The 21664-nt window shown below is 45.9% G+C and overlaps 1 protein-coding gene across 1 annotated transcript in view; it reads left to right on the forward strand.

Annotated features, from left to right (window-relative positions):
- Nucleotides 1-21664, forward strand: part of GALNT2 (polypeptide N-acetylgalactosaminyltransferase 2) — a 777588-nt gene that overhangs the window by 221907 nt on the left and 534017 nt on the right. The window contains exon 5 of the mRNA XM_063443402.1: nucleotides 6842-6909. Within this exon, the coding sequence (XP_063299472.1) occupies nucleotides 6842-6909 (68 nt within the window). The remainder of the gene's footprint in view (nucleotides 1-6841; nucleotides 6910-21664) is intronic.

The following is a 21664-nucleotide window of genomic DNA, read 5'->3' on the forward strand; positions in this document are numbered from 1 at the left end:
GACTTTCAGTAGGTTGTGGCAAAAGGGTAGCTGGATTTAAGGTGTTTACAGTCTCTAAATGCACTCTTGGGTTTTCACACAACATTGCTTGATACTTGGTCATACGGCTATTACTAAACCAATGATTTCCTTTGTAATCCAACAACGTCTGTACTGCATGTGGGACTCGTACATAAAGTTCTTGACCCAGAGTGAGTTTATCGGCTTCAGCTACTAGCAGGGCGGCTGCAGCTACGGCTCTTAGACAAGGTGGAAGTCCGCTGGCCACTGCATCCAGTTGCTTAGACATGTAGGCAACAGGTCTTTGCCATGATCCCAAGTACTGTGTCAATACTCCCACAGCCATTCTTCTTTGCTCGTGTACATATAAGTAGAATGGTCGTGTGTGATCAGGTAGACCTAATGCTGGGGCACTCATCAAAGCCTTCTTCACATCTTCAAATGCCGTTTGCTGTTCTTGGGTCCATAAGAAGGGGTCGTGCTCTGTACCTTTGATAGCTGCGTACAGAGGTTTTGCTAGTATCGCATAGCTGGGAATCCATATCCTACAGAAGCCTGCTGCCCCCAAGAATTCTCGCACTTGTCTTCTATTCTTGGGTATTGGTATTTGGCAGACAGCTTCTTTTCTCTCTGGCCCCATAATTCTTTGACCTTCAGAGATATGGAATCCTAGATACTTGACAGTTGGCAAACACAACTGAGCCTTCTTTCTAGACACCTTGTATCCTGCCTTCCAGAGAATGTGTAGTAGATCGTGCGTTGCTTGCTGACAGATTTCTTTTGTAACTGCTGCTATCAACAAGTCATCTACATATTGTAACAATACACACTCTCCTGGGATGGACTCGAAATCCAATAGATCTTGACTTAGGGCTGAACCAAATAGGGTAGGTGAATTTTTAAACCCTTGGGGCAGTCTTGTCCAAGTCATTTGGCGTTTTGAGCCCGTTACAGCGTTCTCCCATTGGAAAGCAAAAATACATTGACTTTCTGCGGCAATTCGGAGGCAAAAGAAGGCATCTTTGAGATCTAAGACTGTGAAGTAAGTAGCCCCGCCCGGAATTAAAGCAAGCAGGTTATATGGATTGGGTACAACTGGATGTATGCTAACAACCGCATCATTGACTGCTCTTAAGTCCTGCACAGGTCGATACTCATCTGTGCCGGGCTTTTGAACAGGCAGCAATGGGGTGTTCCAGGGGGAAGTACAGAATTTTAGGATACCATACCGTATGAACTTATCCAGATAGGATTGGATGTTCTTCTTAGCCTTCTGCGGAATGTGATATTGTCTTAGGCTCACTGGATAAACCCCATGTTTCAGTTCAATTTTTATTGGTGGAATATTGCGGGCCAGTCCTGGTGGGTTGTTCTCTGCCCAAACTCCTGGTATGTTAAACAATGTCTCATCACTCCTAGGGTTTTGGCTAGTCAACACTGTATAAAGTCGCCACTCTTCTTCCTTTGGTACGGATAAAGTCATAATACCTGAAGGTCCATTAAACTTTAAAGATGTTGTTCCATCTGGTAGGAACGTAATCTGCGCTTGTAATTTGGATAGCATATCACGTCCCAGCAATTGGACTGGACATTCAGGCATATAAAGGAATTGGTGTTTTACTACGTGGCCTCCCAATGTACAGAGTCGACTTTTAAGAACCGGTCTTTCAGCACTTCTTCCAGTTGCTCCTATCACAGTAATAGTCCTTCCAGATGGAGGAGCAACTAGATTAGTCACCACTGAATGTTCAGCACCAGTGTCGATCATGAACGCACTCCTTTTCCCCCCTATTGATACATCGACCATAGGCTCCGCTCGACCAAGGGGGATGGAGCCCGGTCGGTATCAATAGTCCTCCATGACAGTGTCAGCCAATCCTACAAAGTCCCTACCTTCTCTATCGCGGGACCTTTGCGCTGCTGGAATATACCTGTCTTCCCTAACACTTCCTCTGTTCCCATTACTCCCTCTATAACCATTACTCCCTCCGGGGCCTCCTCTACCTCTCGCTCTACCTCTAAAGTTTCCGTAGCCTGCCCTGGGCTGGTCTCTCTCGTACTGCTCTCTTTGCGGACATTCGTTCCTCCAATGCCCTTCTTCCTTGCAATACGCGCACTGATCCCTACTCAAAGGCTCCCTACTCCATCTATTATTGCCTCTATCTGGGCCCCGTTTATCTACGCCTGCGATCGCTACCGCTAGCATATCAGCCTTTTTACGCATCTTGCGCTCCTCCTCTTTCTTGCTTTCTGTTTCCCTATTCATATACACCTTATTAGCTACCTCCATTAGTTGGGTGATTGACATACCTGCAAACCCTTCTAGCTTTTGTAGCTTGCGCTTAATATCTCCGTAAGCTTGGCTGACAAAGGCGGAGTTCACCATTCGGGAATTGTCTGCGTCTTCCGGATTAAAGGGGGTGTACAAGCGGTACGCCTCCAATAATCGGTCATAAAAGACACTGGGCGCTTCATCGCTTTTCTGAATCACCTCAACTGTCTTTGACATATTAATAGCCTTCTTTCCTCCGGCTTTCATGCCAGCAATTATAGCGTCTCTATAGGCTCTGAGTTGAACCATATCAGCACCATTTACGTTCCAATCGGGATCAGTGTTGGGATAATGTGTTGCGGCCCATGCTGCTGGATTAGCTTGGTTCAAAGCACGGGCTCTATCTTCTAATGCTTTAATGGCTGCTTGATTTATTCTTGTCCTTTCCTCATTGTTAAATAAAGTCATTAGTAACTGCTGGCAATCAGCCCATGTCGGATTATGCGTCTGTACTATTGAGGTGAACAGATCAGTCATGGCTTGTGGTTTCTCAGTATACGAGGAATTATGGGTCTTCCAGTTTAAAAGGTCGGTAGTGGTGAAAGGGACATATACGAAGACAGGGTCAGCGTGTGCCATTTGACCTGCGGCATCGATATAAGCTGACCCGGGATTTAAGCGAAGAGGCATCTGATAGTGCTTTAATTGTTGGGCACCAGTCAACTGTCGGGTCTGTATGGGGCTACGTGGAGGGGCGTCAGTCATGGGTTCCGGTCGGGGAGAGATAGGGTATGGGGATGTGGGAGGTTGGTTTTGGGAAAAGGTGGTAAATAGAACACTTCGGGCCGAGCTAGATGAAGCTTGACCGGAAGTCTGAAGTGGCGCCAAATCAGGATATTCGTTTCTAATGGGGGTGGGTTCTGGTTCCGGAAGGGGAGATTTAGTACGAGGGGGGGTGGATCCTGTACTGGAGGAGGAAGCGGAAGTGGATGAGGGTAATGAGGGAAGGGTTACAGGACTTCCTGTATTTGCGTCACTTCCTCTTACCGGAAAGTAAGGGGGCGGCAAAGGGATCTCGGACTCAGGGGGCGTGTCCAAAATGGGCCTAACACCAGCCCTAGTGGACGAACAAGTCCTAGCTACCATGAGGCGACACTGTTCCTCGTGGCATGTCCGGAGCCATTTTGGCGAGTCATTTACGGCCTGTCTCCAACAATCAATATAAGGAAACTGGCCGTAAAGTTCAGGCCTACCTGATACAGCCACGTGTAAGCGCTGTACCAGAGTTGGATCCAAACTGCCACGTGGCGGCCATGCCGCAACCAAAGTAGGCCACTCCCTAGTGCACAAAGTGACCAAACGTACAGGAGACATCTTTACCCCAAAATCACAAACTTTGAATCCCTTTTTAAAATTCTTAACCATACATCCTAAGGGATCCGGAATCGTTGACTGCGACGCACCCATATTTAACAGTGGAACGTTGTCGACAACGATTACTATACACGCGTACTATTCAACAGTCACACCCGTTTCCTCTGGCAACAGCACCACGTGGTACGGTTATCAAGTGAAACGTACACCATAACAATAAACACTCAGGGAATTCCCGTACACACACAGCTGCTACACCAGTCACTATATAATCAATATTATGCCCTTTGGCGTAACTACACAGTCACCCACGCTATAATTCTCTATATACGAATTACCCATCTATAACACACCCCAGTAACATCGTCTTTTACAAATAGCGGTTACAGTACGGTTAGCATAGGTCAAAGCACAAGTTAAGGTCACAATACAATTATTAGTGGTTATGGTGTTAAACATGCAATGGACGACAATGATTAGTACTTATTATATAATGTCAGTAAATATACAGGGTTATGGTACCGTGCACTATAATACAGCAACACACTATTAACACTCTCGCTAGACGGCTGAGCTCGCGCTATCTAACAAGATATACACTTTACTAAAACAATCGTTAACACATTTACAATTCCCAACTAAACTATTGGCCAGTACCTTGAATGGACTACCTAAAACTATATACACCCGTTTTGGTTAGCCACACTGCCCAATCACCACATATACATAGCGAGCTAGAGAACCGAATTTACACAGGCGCCTCTTAGTCGCACTATACAACGAGCTAGAGATCCGAATTTACACAGGCGCCTCTTAGTCGTACTATCAAAAGTCTAGTGGGTTCCAAATTTACACGCCTTCCCACTTAGCCCAGATAGGATGAGAACTAGCGAACCGAATTTACACAGGCGCCGCTTAGTCTCCCGGTCCCTCCGACCTAGCGAACGTAATATACACCCTAGAACGCTAGTCTAGACAAGACACCGGTGTCCGGCTAGGGCTATCTTACACCAGGACCCCGCCTGACTAACCAAATCAAACGGTCTGACTAAAGAGCGTTCGATCGAGCGGTGCGCCTTCGCTCCTTCCCTCCGACAGAGGGGGCAGATACAGATTCAAAAACCCCTTTGGGCCTACCGCACAATCGGTATACCCCTAGCGGGTCCTGCCGTCTAAAACAGCAGTTATCTTACCTCCTCGTTCCTGAACCTGAGTTCACACTCATCGACGGGGACACCCCAGCACTTCTTACGTAGAGGCCGATGATCTCCTGGACAACAGACCAGTGGCGCCGAGACGAAGGGAGGTCCACGCAGAAGTTCAGGGGTGCAGCCGTAGAGAACGTGGGCAAAGATAGACCGTCTCACGCCTCTGCCTCTCAGCTACCGTTGAACGATGAGCTTCCCGGCCAATGCACCAAATGATACCGGAGAAACTGACGGAAGCCAAGCACAGAGAGATGGACACAGGTTTCTTCAGGAAGGAAGAGATTCTTTATTGGATCACCGATCGGGACTCAGAGGGACTAGCGTCACCAAAATACAGCAAAGTCTGAGTACTGAATACATAGAGTACATTCCTTATATAGCACTGTAGCTCCTCCCACAATTAACTACACCCACACATACCCTTAACCTATTTAATGAATAGAGTCTAAACTCATCCATCCGGTCTAACCACGTGGCTCATCTGATACAAAGGAGAGGGACGCGTAATTCCAGTTCTTACATTCCTGCACCTGGTCAGTACAGTGATGACAGTATCTTAGCTACGTGTAATTAACCAACTGATACTACAAACACATATACATACATATGCCTTGTGGCAATCTTAGCCTGCTAAACTTGTATTTTACTGGAATTACATCACAGTAGCTAGGGCTTCGTGAACAGAAACATTAGTGATTTAACTCCTCAGTGGCAGAGAATTTAGCAGTGAGACTGCAGGGGCAAGCTAAAGTTGTTTTGGTGACTATAGTGTTCCTTTAAAACATAAGACAAAGTAGGGGCTACTTTGTCTCATGTGTTTGTTTTTCCTACACTTGACAAAGAGTGGATCGTAAGGCAGATCTGTCACTTTTCAGAATTTTATAAAGATATAATCTTATACTGAATAAGGCTGTGTTGGATTTTCACTGAAATTTCAGTGCAATTCAGAGATGCCATGAAAAAAGTAGGGACTAATATGTCTTATGTTAAAGCCTGAGTTTTACAAAACAAGCACCTGTGACTTTTTGTCCAATTCCAGCAGCTATTACAAATGACGGCTGTGGGATTGTGGCTTAGTCTTTGGAAGATCTTGAGTGATTCGTCATAGACCTCAGTGTCTCTTGTACATACAATGTTGCACTCTTGCAAAGCATACAGCACTGACGTGGCTCCTGACAGTTGAAGCTCCAGGAGCTGAAGAGATGTGCATAAGAAAGATGGCAGTGGCCATGAGGGAAAGCCGGAGGTAAGTAAAACACATCTCCACTGCACCCCCCAGCCCAGGACGCACACTGGATCTGTTCGTTTGGTGAACCTTTGTAAAATATTCAAGGACCCCCGAAATTCACAGATCCGTTTTAAGGCAAGCTCCTCTATTTTGAAAAAAATAAGTGGGGCTGGCCTTGTAATGTTTAAGTTTCCTTTATTGCAGATTCTGATATATTTATAAATTCTTGACATTAAAGTTTACACTTTACAGATCAGGAGATACTTTCACATTAAGTTACATCTGATTGAAAATGAAACCATTTTGTTTTCATGCAGATGGTGACAGTCGCTCACAGGGTAGGTGTGCCCAAGGCTGCATGAGCTGAAACAAAAATGATTTGAATTGCTAAATGACAGAGAAAACTTCAGAGGCATGATCTATACACACTCTGCCCATTGTATATAGTCAAACTGTTTTAGTAGAATTTTACATCTTACATGTGGTCTGCAGCGTGCAGCTCCCTGCCTCCTGTATTTCTATGCCCAACCCCCCTTCCCACACCCCTATCCAATGCTGCATAAAACAGAACTGATGAGTGATATTAAGAATTTTTGGAAACATTCTAATAAGTGGAATGGAGTAGAAATTTAAATAATGCAATGTTATTCGAGGCAGTAATGAAATTGATTGCAGAAAAGTAACAATGCCAGATTAATTATATATTGTCTTATTTGTTGTAATATTTTCTAACACTACATGCTGTTTTTAACCCCACAGTGTCTTAAAAAAAAGCCCTGTTCACCTTATAAAGGACATTATTCTAGTAGATGACTACAGTGATAGTGGTAAGTACTAATGAGCCATCAGTTACTGATTAACCACAAACACTACCTTTAATTAAAAATCATTTTTATGTTCTTCTGTGGTTCATTACCTACCTGAGAACATTGTAGAATCAGTGGGTTTGACTCCTTTTTTGTTTTTGTTTTTTTGCCCCTGACAAGTATTTATGCTTTCACTAATTATATGGCCATCTTTGCATATGAGATTTAAAAAAAAAAAGTTCAAATTTTCTGGGGTATGATTATGCATGCTTTTTACAGTGTTAAAGGAACACTCTAGGCAACACTCTATGCTCTTGGTGCCCCCAATTGCAAATAGTTAAACCATAGACAACTGGGTTATGCTTGGCACGCGCCACCACTAGGACATTCCTGGCACCTTAACCTGTACAACGGACTTGCTCAAGAGCTTTATGTGGTTGGAGTCTGTAATTTTTTTTTCTCAACCACTTAGAAACGCCACTTTTATAACTGGGCATTGTAACTCTACCTCAGCTGTCAGACAGCCGAAGAGGTGTTCTCATGCTTACGTTAGCTGTGTGGCAGGAGTGCTGAGCTAGCCTGTGACCTTCACCGCTTCTTAGTGGTATGTACTGTAGCTCATCAATGGGACACTGTAAACACCACACCGATGTTTGCTGTTATGAAGTGGTTTTGGAGAATAGAACATGCACATGCAGTCTCATTGCTCAGATTACTGCCATTTAAGAGTAACATTTCTTAGTTTATGCAGCCCAGTCCACACTTCCTCTGGCTGTGATAACGCATCCTTCCAAAACACTTCCTGTAAAGAGAAATCTAATATTTAAACTTCCCTTAATACATTGTGTTTTAATTTTGAAATTCTTATCTCCTCCTTTGTTAATAGACTGCAATAACCTGCTGAAGCCACACATGGTTGGTTAAAGTTCAATTAACGGAACAGGATATAAGAACTTCTAAAGTAAACACACTGTACTGCAAGATCTGAATGTAAAGGATTTCCCTGTGTTTACCTGTACCCATTCGGTTATTTCCTCTCCGTGCTAGTTAAGTGACTTTAAAGTATATGTGTTTCTTTCGCGGCCAGCGGGACTTACTTGTGGATTGCCTGGAACCATTTTCGGCATGGCAATCACAAGAACACCTGGTCTCCATGGAAGTCCCGTCTAACCCTTTTCCACTCACAGTATCAGACTGGCGATTGGGAGTTTCAATCAACCGAATGAGGGGAGCATTCACATGTAACCAGATACCGTATAACTGTGGTGGTTTTCGTGTAATTCTGCACGAACGGAGACCGGCTCTTGCTACCAATTTCATGGAACTCTAACTTGGATACAACCACATGGCGAGCCGGTCAAACTTGCACACGATGCGACATGAAAACTACCGAACTGATTTTCGTGCAATTTAGATATGTTACTCCCAGTATCCTCGGCTACCCAGGGATGTGGTTTGTATATTCCTATGTCATGTATAAAGTATATTTCTAAAAATGTTGACAATTGTTGATTTTTGTGGCCAGCAGATAATGGAGTTTAGTATGTTGCTGAAACTCAATTAACTAGCCTGGCCCAGAGGAGGAGTCTGTTACTGTATGCATTGAATGCCTGTTACTAGCAGTAAATCAGTCTTGTTCCAGCATCAAGCTTTGGCTCATGTGTGGATTATTTGGCGATACCAGCATTACTTTACCCTGTGGATTATTGTTGTTATTCTGCTATTGGAAATAAGGAAATATTAATCGGTAATACAACTCACTACCGTCACAACTGGTTGGCTGCGGCGGGATCTTCCTTCTTCCTGCACCAAGAATCCAAGCAGACACTGGGGACAGTGAATGGAAGGCTGGTACACACTGCTTAAACAAAACATGTTAAAGGAACTGTTGGAGGTTCGTGGAAGGATTGCCAGCAACAAAACCAGGCGGGTCATCATTGCTGAATTAATAGAGCTAGACCGGGAGAACTTGGTTGTGGCAACACCGACCATTCGGGACATGGAGACACCGGCGATTCGGGAAAAAGTTATCGCCGACCAACAGGGAGATTCGGGAGAGATTGGCATGGTTTGGTCCGAACCCAACGGCTGACATTGTTCTGCAGGTAATGAACATTGTAGCAGAAGATGCGAAACAAAATAGAGATATAGATCTGCAGATGAAGCTGGCTGAAACCCAGCGTGCAGCAGCAAGTTCCGGGGGGGGGGGGGGGGGAGGGAGAGAACAGCACAGATACAAGGAAGATTCCTTTCAGTGCCTTTAAAGCTTTTAATGAAAAGGACTGCGAGATTGATAGCTATCTAGCAGATTTCGAGTGACAGTGTAACCTGCACTGAGTGACTGCAGATGAGTGGGTTTCAATATTGCCTGGGAAATTGTCAGGCAACGCCGCCGATGCCTTCCGGGCAGTACCAGAGCAGGAGATTCACAGCTACACAAGGGTTAAAGAGGCACTCCTGGCTCGGTACGCAGTGACCAAGAAGACATACCACCAAAAGTTCAGAGACTCACACAAAACAGACAAGGATTCCTATGCAGAATGGGCCTGCCAGTTACAGCTGTCCGCGTCCAATTGCGTCAACAGTAGCTAGGCCACTACCGCGGATGACATCTTACAGTTAATACTTCTAGAGCAGTTCTACGACCACATCCAGACAGATGTCAAAGACTGGGTAAGAGACCGCAGACCCCTCTCCTTACCGGAGGCTGCCAAGCTCGCAGATGAGTATGCGGATACTCGTAAGACAACACGGGTCACCCCACGGGTCCAACCCCTTCGACCTGCAGTACCATCACCACCAACAGTAACCAGGTATCAGCCCCCTAGCCGACCGGTAGCCTCCAACCCTCGCTACCCACGTCAGGCTGGCAACGAGCCCCGCTGCTTCCGATGTAACCAAATAGGACATCTACGAAACAATTGCCCACTGGAAGCCCGTGTCCAGTTGTTCTCGCCCTGGATTCCATCAACCCCCGGCCGCAGCCCATTGTGTGGACTACCCGGTACCCTCTGCCTGGGACGCCAAGGAGCTGAGTCGTGAGGAACCCCTATATGAAGCTCTCCTAGTCCAATCTACCATAAATGACAATCAAAAACACCATTGTCAGTTGGTAATGGTCAACGAGAAGATGGCCCGGGGCCTAAGGGACAGTGGCGCTACAATCACCCTAGTTCAACGGCATCTTATTGATAACTCTGAAAGACCGGGGAGGGGGGGGGGGCAGTGTATCGGATTCCTACCGCACAAGTGCATCTATACTGGGGCGCTGGAGCTGGTAATGTCCAAGTGGGTGTGATGAAGGAATTACCCTCAGAAGTCGTGTTGGGCAATGATATTGGTCCTCTAACTTCTGCTTTTGTACCAGCACCTCCTCATGAGGCTCAAGCAGTAACCACCAGAGCTCAAAGTCGTGCTGCCGAGAGCCATCCACCTCCTACTGAGACCCCGGTAAGCCAGCCTACCCTACCCCTGACTGTAGAGCCCCTCCCCTGGGATACCCCGGAGGACTTTGCAGGAGACCCCTCACTCAGAAAGTACAGGGATAAGGCTAAGGGAGGACACGGGGGGTTAGAGAAGCAGCAGTTAATCTGGGAGGATGGCCGCTTATACAGGCTCACCGAGACATGTGTCAATGCACCTGGGCCCCCGGCAAAAACGCCAGCTGGTAGTCCCACGGAAATACCGGCAGGAGTAATTGAGAATTGGCCACAATGTCCCCTTAGCAGGGCACATGGGAATATGCCGGATGTTACATCGGGTAACCCAGAACTTTTTCTTGCCTGAGGTATCCGACGACGTCCGGGCGTATTGCCAGACGTGCAAGATATGTCTAAGGGTGGGTAAGAAGGGAGACCACCCATAAGCCAAACTGGTCCCTATGCCAATAATAGAAGAACCTTTCACAAGAGTAGCCGTAGACCTCGTTGGACCCCTGGCCCAGCCTAGCCTCTCCGGTAAGCGCTATATACTTACTGTGGTGGACTACGCAACCCGCTACTCCGAGGCCGTAGCCCTCTCCAATATCCAGGCTGAGACGGTGGCTGATGCCCTGGTCAAGATATTCTCCTGAGTAGGATTTCCCAAAGAGATTCTATCAGACCAGGGTACGCAGTTCACGGCTGAGGTGACCCAGCAGCTATGGAAGGTCTGCGGGGTTAAATCCCTGACCAGTTCCCCGTACCATCCCCAGACCAATGGCCTTTGTGAACGCTTCAACGAGACGCTGAAGAAAATGCTGAAGTCGTTCACGGGAGCCTACAAAGATTGGGAGCAATTCCTGCCGCACCTCCTCTTTGCATACCGGGAGGTGCCCCAGGAATCAACCAGGATTTCACTCTTCGAATTGTTATATGGGAGGCGGATGATAGTGCCCCTAGATCTTATCAAGGATCACTGGGAGGGGCAGACCGAGATAGAGGGGACCCCGATTGTGCCATATGTGCTGGAGCTGCGGGACCGCATGGAGGAATTGGCCCAGACTGTGCAGGAAAACCTCCAGGCGGCCCACCAGCACCAGAAAGTATGGTATGACCGGCGGGCTAGGTTCCGGAGCTTTCAAATTGGACAAAAGATCATGGTGCTAAGACCAGTTCGAACTGACAAGATCCAGGCTGACTGGCAAGGCCAATACAAGGTTATAGGGCAGGTGTGCGATACCACCTACACTATAGCCAAATGGCCAACGGACGTTTCACATCAACATGCTCAAGGCATATAGTGAAAGGGCTGAGGAGGTGACAGCCATCTGTCCTCCAGCTGGAGAGGACACTGAGGCTCTGCCCCTACCCAAGCTATTAGGGGGTAACGGGGAGACAAGGCCGATTGAAAGGGTCCAGTTAGGGGAACAGCAGGAGCCCCAAGAGAGGGCACAAGCGATCCGCTTACTGGAAGCTAAACAGGCCACATTCTCCCAGGAGCCCGTGTGTACCCCGCTAGCGGTTCACAAAGTAGACACTCCGAGGCAGGCGCCCCTAAGGCAACCTCCCTACCACATTCCCAAAGTCATCAGAGAAGGGATGTGGAAAGAAATAGACAGAATGCTCCAACTAGGGGTAATAGAGCATTCGGACGGTCCATGGGCCTCACCCGCAGTCTTAGTACCAAAACGGGACGGTACGACCCACTTCTGTGTAGATTACAGGCGGCTCAATGACAAGACAGTCACAGACACCTATCTGATGCCACGAATAGACAAGCTGCTTGACCGCATCTCTACAGGGAAGTATCTGACCACGACAGACTTATGCAAGGGTTACTGGCAGATCCCCCTAGCGGAAGATGCGGTACCCAAGTCAGCGTTCATCACCCCGTTCGGCCTATACCAATTCCGGGTTATGCCGTTCGGGATGCAGAACGTCCCGGCCACCTTCCAATGGATGGTGGACCGCCTGTTGGAAGGTCTCCTCCAGGAATTTGCGTGTGCCTACCTGGACGATATCGCCATCTATAGCGATGCCTGGGAAGCACATCTGGAACACGTAGGAGAAGTATTAGACAGGATTAAGGGGGCCGGTTTAACCTTGAAACCAGACAAGTGCCACATTGGTATGGCGAAGGTTCAATATTTGGGCCACTGAGTTGGGTGTGGTAAGCAACAGCCAGAGTCGGCTAAGATCGAGGCCTTTGCTAATTGGCCCATTCCCCTTACCAAGACACAAGTCATTATCTTCTTGAGGACAGCCGGCTATTATAGACGCTTTGTACCAGACTATAGCGCCCTGGCCAAACCCCTGACGGACCTGACGAAAAATAAATTACCCCGGCAAGTCCTTCTGGTCCCCGGAGTGTGAGGTGGCTTTCCAAGCTTTGAAACAGGCCCTTGTTAATGCTCCTGTATTGGCGCCCCAGATCCTAACAAAAGATTTATTGTCCACACAGATGCTTCAATGTTTGGACTGGGGGCAGTACTAAACCAGATCGGAGGGGACAGAGGGGAACACCCGTTGGCCTACCTGAGCTGGAAACTTCTACCAAGGGAGGTCAGTTATGCGGCCATTGAGAAGGAGTGCCTGGCATTAGTTTGGGCCCTTAAGAAATTAACTCCCTATCTATATGGCCGGGCGTTCACACTCATCACTGACCACAATCCCTTGGTCTGGCTCAACCGGGTCTCAGGAGATAATGCCTGTTTGCTGCGCTGGAGTCTGGCCCTCTAGCCATTTGACTTTACTATTCACTACCGCCCAGGCAAGCAAAACGGGAATGCAGACGGCTGACTTATCATCAGACTAAACCTTGGATGCCAAACTGACTTATCAGACTAAACCTTGGACTTCCCGTCAGCCCCTAATGGACCAGGAAAGGTCCAACCGTGTCTTCCGGAGCAGGGAGAAATGGAGCATTGTAAAGGATTTCCCTGTGTTTACCTGTACCCATTCGGTTATTTCCTCTCCCTGCTAGTTAAGTGACTTTAAAGTATTTGTGTTTCTTTCTGTGTTCAGGACATTTTTCCGTTCAACCGAACGGAGACCACCCTGGGTAGCAATCAGGACTTAGAACACCAAGTAACCACGAAAAACGCAAGGTAATTTAGTGCTTCTAGGTGGCCGCCATTCGGCATACGAACACGTGGCGAGAACAAAGGATGGCGGCCATCTTAAATCTCCCTAACGCAGGGATTTACTCGGGATTTACAGGGATTTACTCGTGGATTGCCTGGAACCATTTTCGGCATGGCATTCACACGAACACCCGGTCTCCATGGAAGTCCCGTCTGTCCACTCACAGTATCAGACTGGCGTTTGGGAGTTTCAATCAACCGAATTAGGGGATCATTCACATACAACAAGATACCGTATAACTGTGGTGGTTTTCGTGTAATTCTGCACAAACAGAGACCGGATCTTGCTACTAATTTCATGGATCTCTAACTCGGATACAACCACATTGCGAGCCGTTCAAACTAACACACGATGCGACACGAAAACTACCAAACGGATTTTCGTGAAATTTGGATATGTTACTCCCAGTATCCTCAGCTACCCAGGAATCTGGTTTATATTTCTATGTCATGTATAAAGCATATTTCTAAAAATTTTGAAAATTTTAATGTTTGTGGCCAGCAGATAATTGAGTTTAGTATGTTGCTGAAACTCAATTATCTAGCCTGGCCCAGAGTAGGAGTCTGGTACTTTATAAATTGAATGCCTGTTGCTACCAGTAAATCTGTCTTGTTCCAGCATTAAACTTTGGCTCGTGTGGATTATTTGGCGATACCAGCGTTACTTTACCCTGTGGATTATTGTTGTTATTCTGCTATTGAGAAAAAGGGAATACTAGACAGTAATACAACTCACTACTGTCACACTGAATAAAAGGAAACTATTTCCTTTCATGTTGGCTGTGTGAGTCACAGCCACTAGAGGTGAGGCTAGGACTGCATAAACAGAAGCAAAAGGTATTGAACTCCTAAATGTCCACTCCGCCCCCACATTGCTGGTGTCTACTCTACTCTGCTAAAACTTACCTGGCCGGGGAGGAGGGCCAGCAAGGGAGCTCATTGTTCACACGCGCCGTCTGTAGTGAAGCCGGGCCATGGAATATGACTTCATATTCCGGCATCACTAAACTGCGCGCAGGAGCAGTAAGGAACAGATAGAACAGCCATTGTTCTTTCCTACCAGATTTATGTACATGTCCACTATATGAGATGGCTGACATGACTCCAGACCCCTATGAATGCAACACCCCACAAGATTGGAGTAGAGAAAGGAATTGGAGTGACATGACCTAAATTTACAATTATATTATTGGATTTACCAGCATTAATTAGAATGCCGATATCATCAATGAGATGTAAACTGGAGGTAACATGGGGAAATACTTTATGCAACTGTATTCGTGTCCAATAAGTCTTCTAGAAAGCCAGTCTATGTGTATCCAACTCTTGTTGTAGAGAGGGAATGGGGAACTGTCACTTGTCAGGATTATAACTTTTACTCATCCCTATAACAAAAGATGTATTTGTATGCTGTTCCTTTACCTTAAGGTGGCATTCAAATCACAGGGTGCATGTCAGAACAAGCTCAGCAGAATTTAAATCCTTATAATTTTGGCACCACCAGTTACTGAGATCATGCATATGCAGCCACACCACTGGGTAGCTGAACACATACCAACTTGCTGCTTGGCTTAATCACATCTACCCTCAGTGCCTTTTGTGCTAGTTTTTTCCAGTGGAACAAACCAAAACTCTACCCATCTGCAGTATGTGCCAGTTTTGCCCTGCAATGTCTGAGGTTTTCAGACATGAGTATCTACAGAGGAGAGCTCCTATTATCCTGCCTCTAGCTTAGCTCCCTGTTAATCATTGTAATAAGCGTGGGCCAATGTACTTGCTAAGAACGAATAAATATAAAATTTGGAGAGAAAAAAACTAAAAAAGCACTGCATTTACGGGGAGGTAAACACACAAGTAATTTTCAATCAAGTTTAGGCTCTCAGGGAGAATATTGAAAGGCAATAAATGGCTTTTATTTACCATGAAAATCTATATTTTAGTATAATTCCACCACACTTGGTCCAATTGTGGATCAACTGGAATGTAATTGTGAATAATTGTAGACACCAAGAAATAAGTGCTATGGTTTAGTAGGGGGGGGGGGGGGGGGGGGGGGGTTCAGTAAAATAAAGCTACATGTCTATGAAAATTTAAGGTATTTTCTTTGCGGCCCACATAAACTTAAACCTTGTTTATGTGGCCCGTGCCACTTAAGTTGACATGCTTGCTGTACACACTTAACCATTTCATGTCATTGAATTGGTTATAATCTGGAATCCCCTGGCATTGCACCTTAATTTAACGTTAAACCTTTTTCCGATAGTTTTTATTAGGGTACCTGGCATCCCATAGCCTTACCCCCACTGGTGGTGTGATTAAGGCACATTTCCTTCTACCCATACTGTTTCATTCTTGAATATGTGCTGTGATAGCCTGAAAGTGGTCAATTGACATTCAGCCAGTCACAGCTGCTTATTGCTTCTTGGCTAAGGCATCCTCATTAACCTGAGCACTGCAAAATGAGCTGCTGTGAACTCTTGTCTTGCATTAAATCATTAAAGTTTAATGTTGAATGGAAGGATGGCACCAGGGGATATTCCAACCAGTTCAATGAGATAAAGCAGTTACTGTGTCTACAGTGTCCCTTAAGCTGGGACATGATCTTGTGGCGAAACCAACCTCGCCACTGGGTCCTGGAGAAGCCTGTTTGCCCGCCTCCTACCTGCTGACTATGGCCCCTGGGTTATTTGGGGCATATTGTATTTTATTGTGCGACTGCTGACCCTTTAAGCACAGTGAATGGTATTTTATTGTACTGCTGCTGGCCCTTTAAGAACTGTCTGGGGACATATTGAGACTTTGGGTAACAATACCCTTTAAGACTATGGCCCCTGAAAACGTATGGACTTTTATTCGGTGTGTATGGCCCTTTAAGAACCGTCTGGGGACATGTTGTAACTTTGGTGAACAATGTCCCTTTAAGACTATGTCCCCAGACCTGTAAAATAACTTGCCCCTGGCTTTCTCCCTCGTGGTTCAGTAAATAGGGCTTACTGAACCAAGTACCACACAGGCAGACCACCCAGAAGTTAAGGTATGCAGGCAATTTACCTCCCAGGCTGTGAGGTTACTGCAGGTTAATTGCCGACCACTGGTTGGCCGCAGTTCGTGCAAACGAACACGTGGCGGCGGCCATCTATGTTCAATCGAACGGGGTCAGCGGTGTATGCTAAAGATTCTGTGGAACTGAAATCGGCTACACATTTTACCGAACACCGCTGACCCTTACCTTCTCCTACACTTCGTTTTTCAGCTACAGAGACTACGTCCCGTTCGAAATGGGACTTAGTCGTTTTTCGGCATGAAATTGACCGACCGCACAGCCCAAATCTATGGAACTGTTTTGGGCAGGAAATTGTGCTTGCGGTCGGTCATAAAGGGACCTCCTGCTAACTTTTGATCCACTGGAGGAATTTGGCTGATTTTTGGAAGTGTTTATGTTTAAAGTGTACTGATTCCAAATATGTAATTGTTATGAAGATTGAATGTATGATTTTAAAGTTATAGCACATGTATAAAAACTGTATTTTCCCTGGCTGTAATAATTATGTTAACTGGTTATCTGAGGGGAGGGAACCTGGGGGTTGTAACCATTATGCTATTGGTTGTTTTGTCCCTCCCTGTGGGCGGTCCTGTATTCTCAACAACTGGAATAAAAACCAGGCTGGGAGTGCCAGCCTCAGTTCCTGCTTAACCCTCAAAGTGAAGTGTCGTCTCATTATTGGGGGAGGATTTATTGTATGCTGTTCCAGTTTGACTGCTAGGAGTGTAAACCTATTCGTATGGTTTCCTATTCAACTGTCTACAGCATTCATATGCTGAATCGATTCGTTGGTTGTGGTGTCTGCTGCAGTGCTTGGAGTCCTCAGGAAACGCTAGGAGCATCCATTAACGTAGGTACCCAGTCGGGGTGCCAGGCGATCCGTTACAGATCTATAATCCAAAACTACTTCATTAAGCTAAAGTTGTTTAAAGTGTAGTGTCCCATCAAGAGGCATTCATTGTGATCACATGCAAAGCCTTTGTCAGTTGCACACCAGGTAGACGGTCAAAGAGGAGGGTTTGCAAAGGGTGAAGACAACAGATCTTTTGCAATCTATTTCTTTTTCAAATACCTGCAGAGAAATTATGCAGAACAAAAATTGTTTGGGAAGGGTGTTATCTACTAAATAGTGTGTGGGAAGGACAGCATTATTTTTTTGTGAAATGTTCCTTTTAAGCCATTGAGGAACTACTTACTACATTGTGTCAGAGTAAATATTGTGGTTTTATTAGAGATAAATAATTTTTTCAAAGTTTCTAAATAGATTTCATTTGTATGCAACCGGACATATGTATTCATATGGGATAGGGAGTGATAAATCAAATAAGTGATACTTGACTTTAAGTAGTTGTTAGTACAGTACACATTTTCTAATTTGTAAATTTGTTAAAATAAACATAATCTGACACACTCACTCACATTCACTGACACACACACACACTTCCCCAACAATTATTATTATTATTATTACTTTTTTAAAATTGAAATCCACCCAACCTCCCTACTTTTGGGATAGCTAGGTGGATTTTTCACCTGTGGTCCAGTGGGGCAGAGAGGCGGCCGGACGTGCAGGCAGGTGGGCGGTTGTTTCCCGTGCGGTCAGTCACACTGTGCAGTCAGTGAGGGAGCACTTTCCCCTGAGCGCTCTGCTCAGCACTCTGCTCAGCTCCGTCGCATGCCGCAGAGTGATGCCGGGAGCCGCGAGGCAGCTGAGCAGAGCGCTCAGGGGAAAGTGCTCCCTCGATGACTGCACAGTGTGACTACCTGCCCGGGAAACAATCGCCTACCTTCCCCAGGGGAGCCCAAAGGTGGCCTGCCAGCCAGCTCTTGGGCTCCCATAGAATGAGACAAAGCAGGTATTTCCCTCGCGGCAAATACGTCCCTGGGTGGACGAACAGACATGCAGTTGTAACCAGACAAGTTGGACACACAGGAACAGAGGGGTTCTCAATGAGCTTACTTGCTAGAGGGAGTGGGGTAAAGTGACACAAAAGGTAAGGATAGTATTAGACTAATGACAATGGGAGCTATTAACAGTTTAATTGATACGCTTTTATGAAGTAGTGGGTTTTTAATGATTTTTTTTGAAAGAGTGGAGACTGGGTGAGCATCTAACAGAGCAATTAAGTGAGTTCCATAGGAACGGTGCAGCCATCGAGAAGTCTTGAAGGCGAGCATCAGAGGTGGGAGTACAGACAGAAGATAGACGTAAGTCTACAGCAGAGCGTAAGGGCCTAGGCGGGACATACTTGTGTATTAGTGAGGTGGGAGCAGAATTATCTAGAGATTTGAAAGCAAGAACCAAAATTTTAAATTGAGCCCTATATCTTACAGGAAGCCAATGTAGGCACTGATAGAGGGGTGAGGCGTGGGAGGTGCGGGCGGACAGGATGATGAGCCTTGAGGTTAGGGGAAGTATTGTAAGGGGGAGAAGAAAGATTAGAGATATCTTCCATGATTGTGTCAGTGAAGTGAGTTGCAAAGTCTGAGGCTGTCAAGTTAGTAGGAGGAGGAACAATAGGACGAAGAAGAGAGTTAAATATGTGAAAAAGTCGTTTGGGTTCGCGGGAGAGTGTGGTTATGAGGGTATTGAAGTAATTTACTTTTGCAGAGGAAAGAGCCAAGCTGTATGTGCGCAGCATAGCTTTATAGTGGAGAAAGTCAGAAACACAGTGAGACTTTCTCCAACAGTGTTCAGCAGTTCTGGAGCATGTTTGAAGGTATCAAGTCAGCTGGGTTTGCTAAATTTGTTGTTGGGGCGCCTGCTGCGTTTAAATGTAGGAGGTGCCATGATGTCTAGTTGAGAGGAGAGTGTGGGATTTTAGAAGGAGGTTGCAGCGCTAGGACAGGTGAGGTTTGAGATGGGTAAAAGGAACGTTTGGAGATTAGTGGAGAAATGCTCTAGGTCAAGACATAGGAGGTTTCTGTGAGGTTGATGTTCAGATGGTGGGGTCAATTGGGTCTTAGGTATGCCGATGTCAAATGCTGATGTCAAAAGTCAGCAGATGGTGGTCATATAGAGGAAAAGTAATATTGGAAAGATTAGAGGCGGTACAGAGATTGGCGAAGGCGAGATCAAAAGTGTTTGCCGCTGTATGGGTTGCTGAATTGGACCATTGCGTAAGGCCAAAGGAGGAGGTTACAGCGAGCCGACGAAAGGCATCAGTGCATTTGGGGTTGTTGATTGGATTATTGAAATCCCCAAGTATAAGGGAAGGAGTGCTAGATGAGAGGAAGTGTGGAAGCCAGGGAGAAAAGTGCTCAATGAATAGTCTAGGTCCTGATGTTTCTTCATCTACAGATACTAAGCCCATGCAACTAGGAGTGACCAAATTTTCTGAGGCTGAGAGACAGTATAGGATAGAAGAGGGGCTCTGCCTATATTGAGGCCAGATGGAGCATCTTAAATTGACTTGTCCAGTGCGTTCGGAAAACTATCGCTCAGGGGACCGACCTTGGGTGTGATATCAGAATCCCCTTTACTGCCTCATAAAATATTACTACTCCCCATCACCTTAACATGGGGTGAGACATCTAGAGATGTTTTAGTGCTCATAGATTCTGGAGCAGCTGATAATTTTATAGAGGGGTTATGTCAAGATCCACTTACCACCCCTAAGAAAGAAGAAGACACTTTGGGCAGTTGAGGCCATAAATGGAAGATATTTGGTTACTCACTCATGAACAGAACAGTTGACTATGCGTTCTGGTCTGTTATACAGAAATAATTTATATTTTCAGGTGATCACCTCCCCTTCTTCCTCAATAGTACTGGGTTACCCTTGGTTATGTCTACTTAACCCCACTATTGACTGGAGACAGGGAGACATTATATCATGGAGTGATACGCCAGGAGAAATGCATAAAAAAAGTTTCACCTATTCATAGCATTAATGTTCCTACTGATCTACCATTGTCCACAGACATACCCTCCTCTTACATGCACATTAAGGCGGTGTTTGATAAGAGGGAGACAGACAGATTACCACCATATTTTTACATATACGTACTCTGTCTCCAATCAAAACTCCCACAGCCATTGGTAGCTCATTGTGAGACAATCTATGGATGCTCCCGTGATGCATGGCTCCGGGTAATACTAAGCAATTTCCTAGTTATTGCATTTTGAAGCTAAAGGGGTGGATCGTTTGAATTCCTTGCATCTATTTGTAAATGTACATTCTCTACAATGAGATTTCTCCCCAGCAGATTTCCCACAATGATATCCGCTACATCAACATACCTCTTGCTGTGTATTCCTCACAGAGGCCGTTGCATACATACCCACTGCAACATTGGTCTTCCAATGTTTATTCACTGCACAATCATAAGTACGTCATAGTCCTTCCCCAGTACATACCCTGCACAGCAACATATCTGCCAAAGTACATCCCCCACAATAAATACCCCCAGTACATACCCTGCACGGCAACACAGAGAGACATTGACATCTCTCTCACATAGATTCACCCACCTCAACATTTCTCCAGAAGTGAAACTCATCAACATTCCACAAACAGTGCATCCCCCACACCAACATTCTTCCTCCAGTCAGTGACTTTCCCTATAGTGAAATCTGTCATCAATACATACCCCCTCTACGAAACTCCTCTCTCAGTGCATCCTCCGTGACATACCTATTTTTATTGCATTACCTACAGCAGGGATAGGCAATCTTCTGCACTCCAGCTGTTGTAGACTACATCTCCCATGATCCTCTTTTAGCTATACTTTCGAGAAAGCATCATTGGAGATGTAGTCCACAACATCTGGAGTGCCAAAGGTTGCGTACCCCTGACCTACAGGGACATCCCTCTTGCAGTGGCACTCCTCCCCCATATTTTGCCATCACAAACACATTATTATTAGCATTTATTTAGCGTCAATGTATTCAACAGTTTTGGCGGGTTAGTCTTGATTTCAGACTTGTCCTGCATCTGGGGACAGCACAATCGTGTTTCCTGTCTGCGCAGCATAAGTGTGCTATGCAGCGTGCACTAGAGCTATCCAGGGGACGCTTCAGCAGCTTCATTTGTGAATCGCACAGAGTGTCATCACTCCTAAGTACAAATCTCCTAGTGCATCGCCCCCACAGAGAAATCTCATGCCTGGTACATTCCCCATAGTAACATCACATCCTCTGTGCGTGGTGTGTGTGGTGGCTAGGAGTA

Source organism: Pelobates fuscus, chromosome 2 (assembly GCF_036172605.1).
Source record: "Pelobates fuscus isolate aPelFus1 chromosome 2, aPelFus1.pri, whole genome shotgun sequence".
NCBI classification, from domain to species: Eukaryota; Metazoa; Chordata; class Amphibia; order Anura; family Pelobatidae; genus Pelobates; species Pelobates fuscus.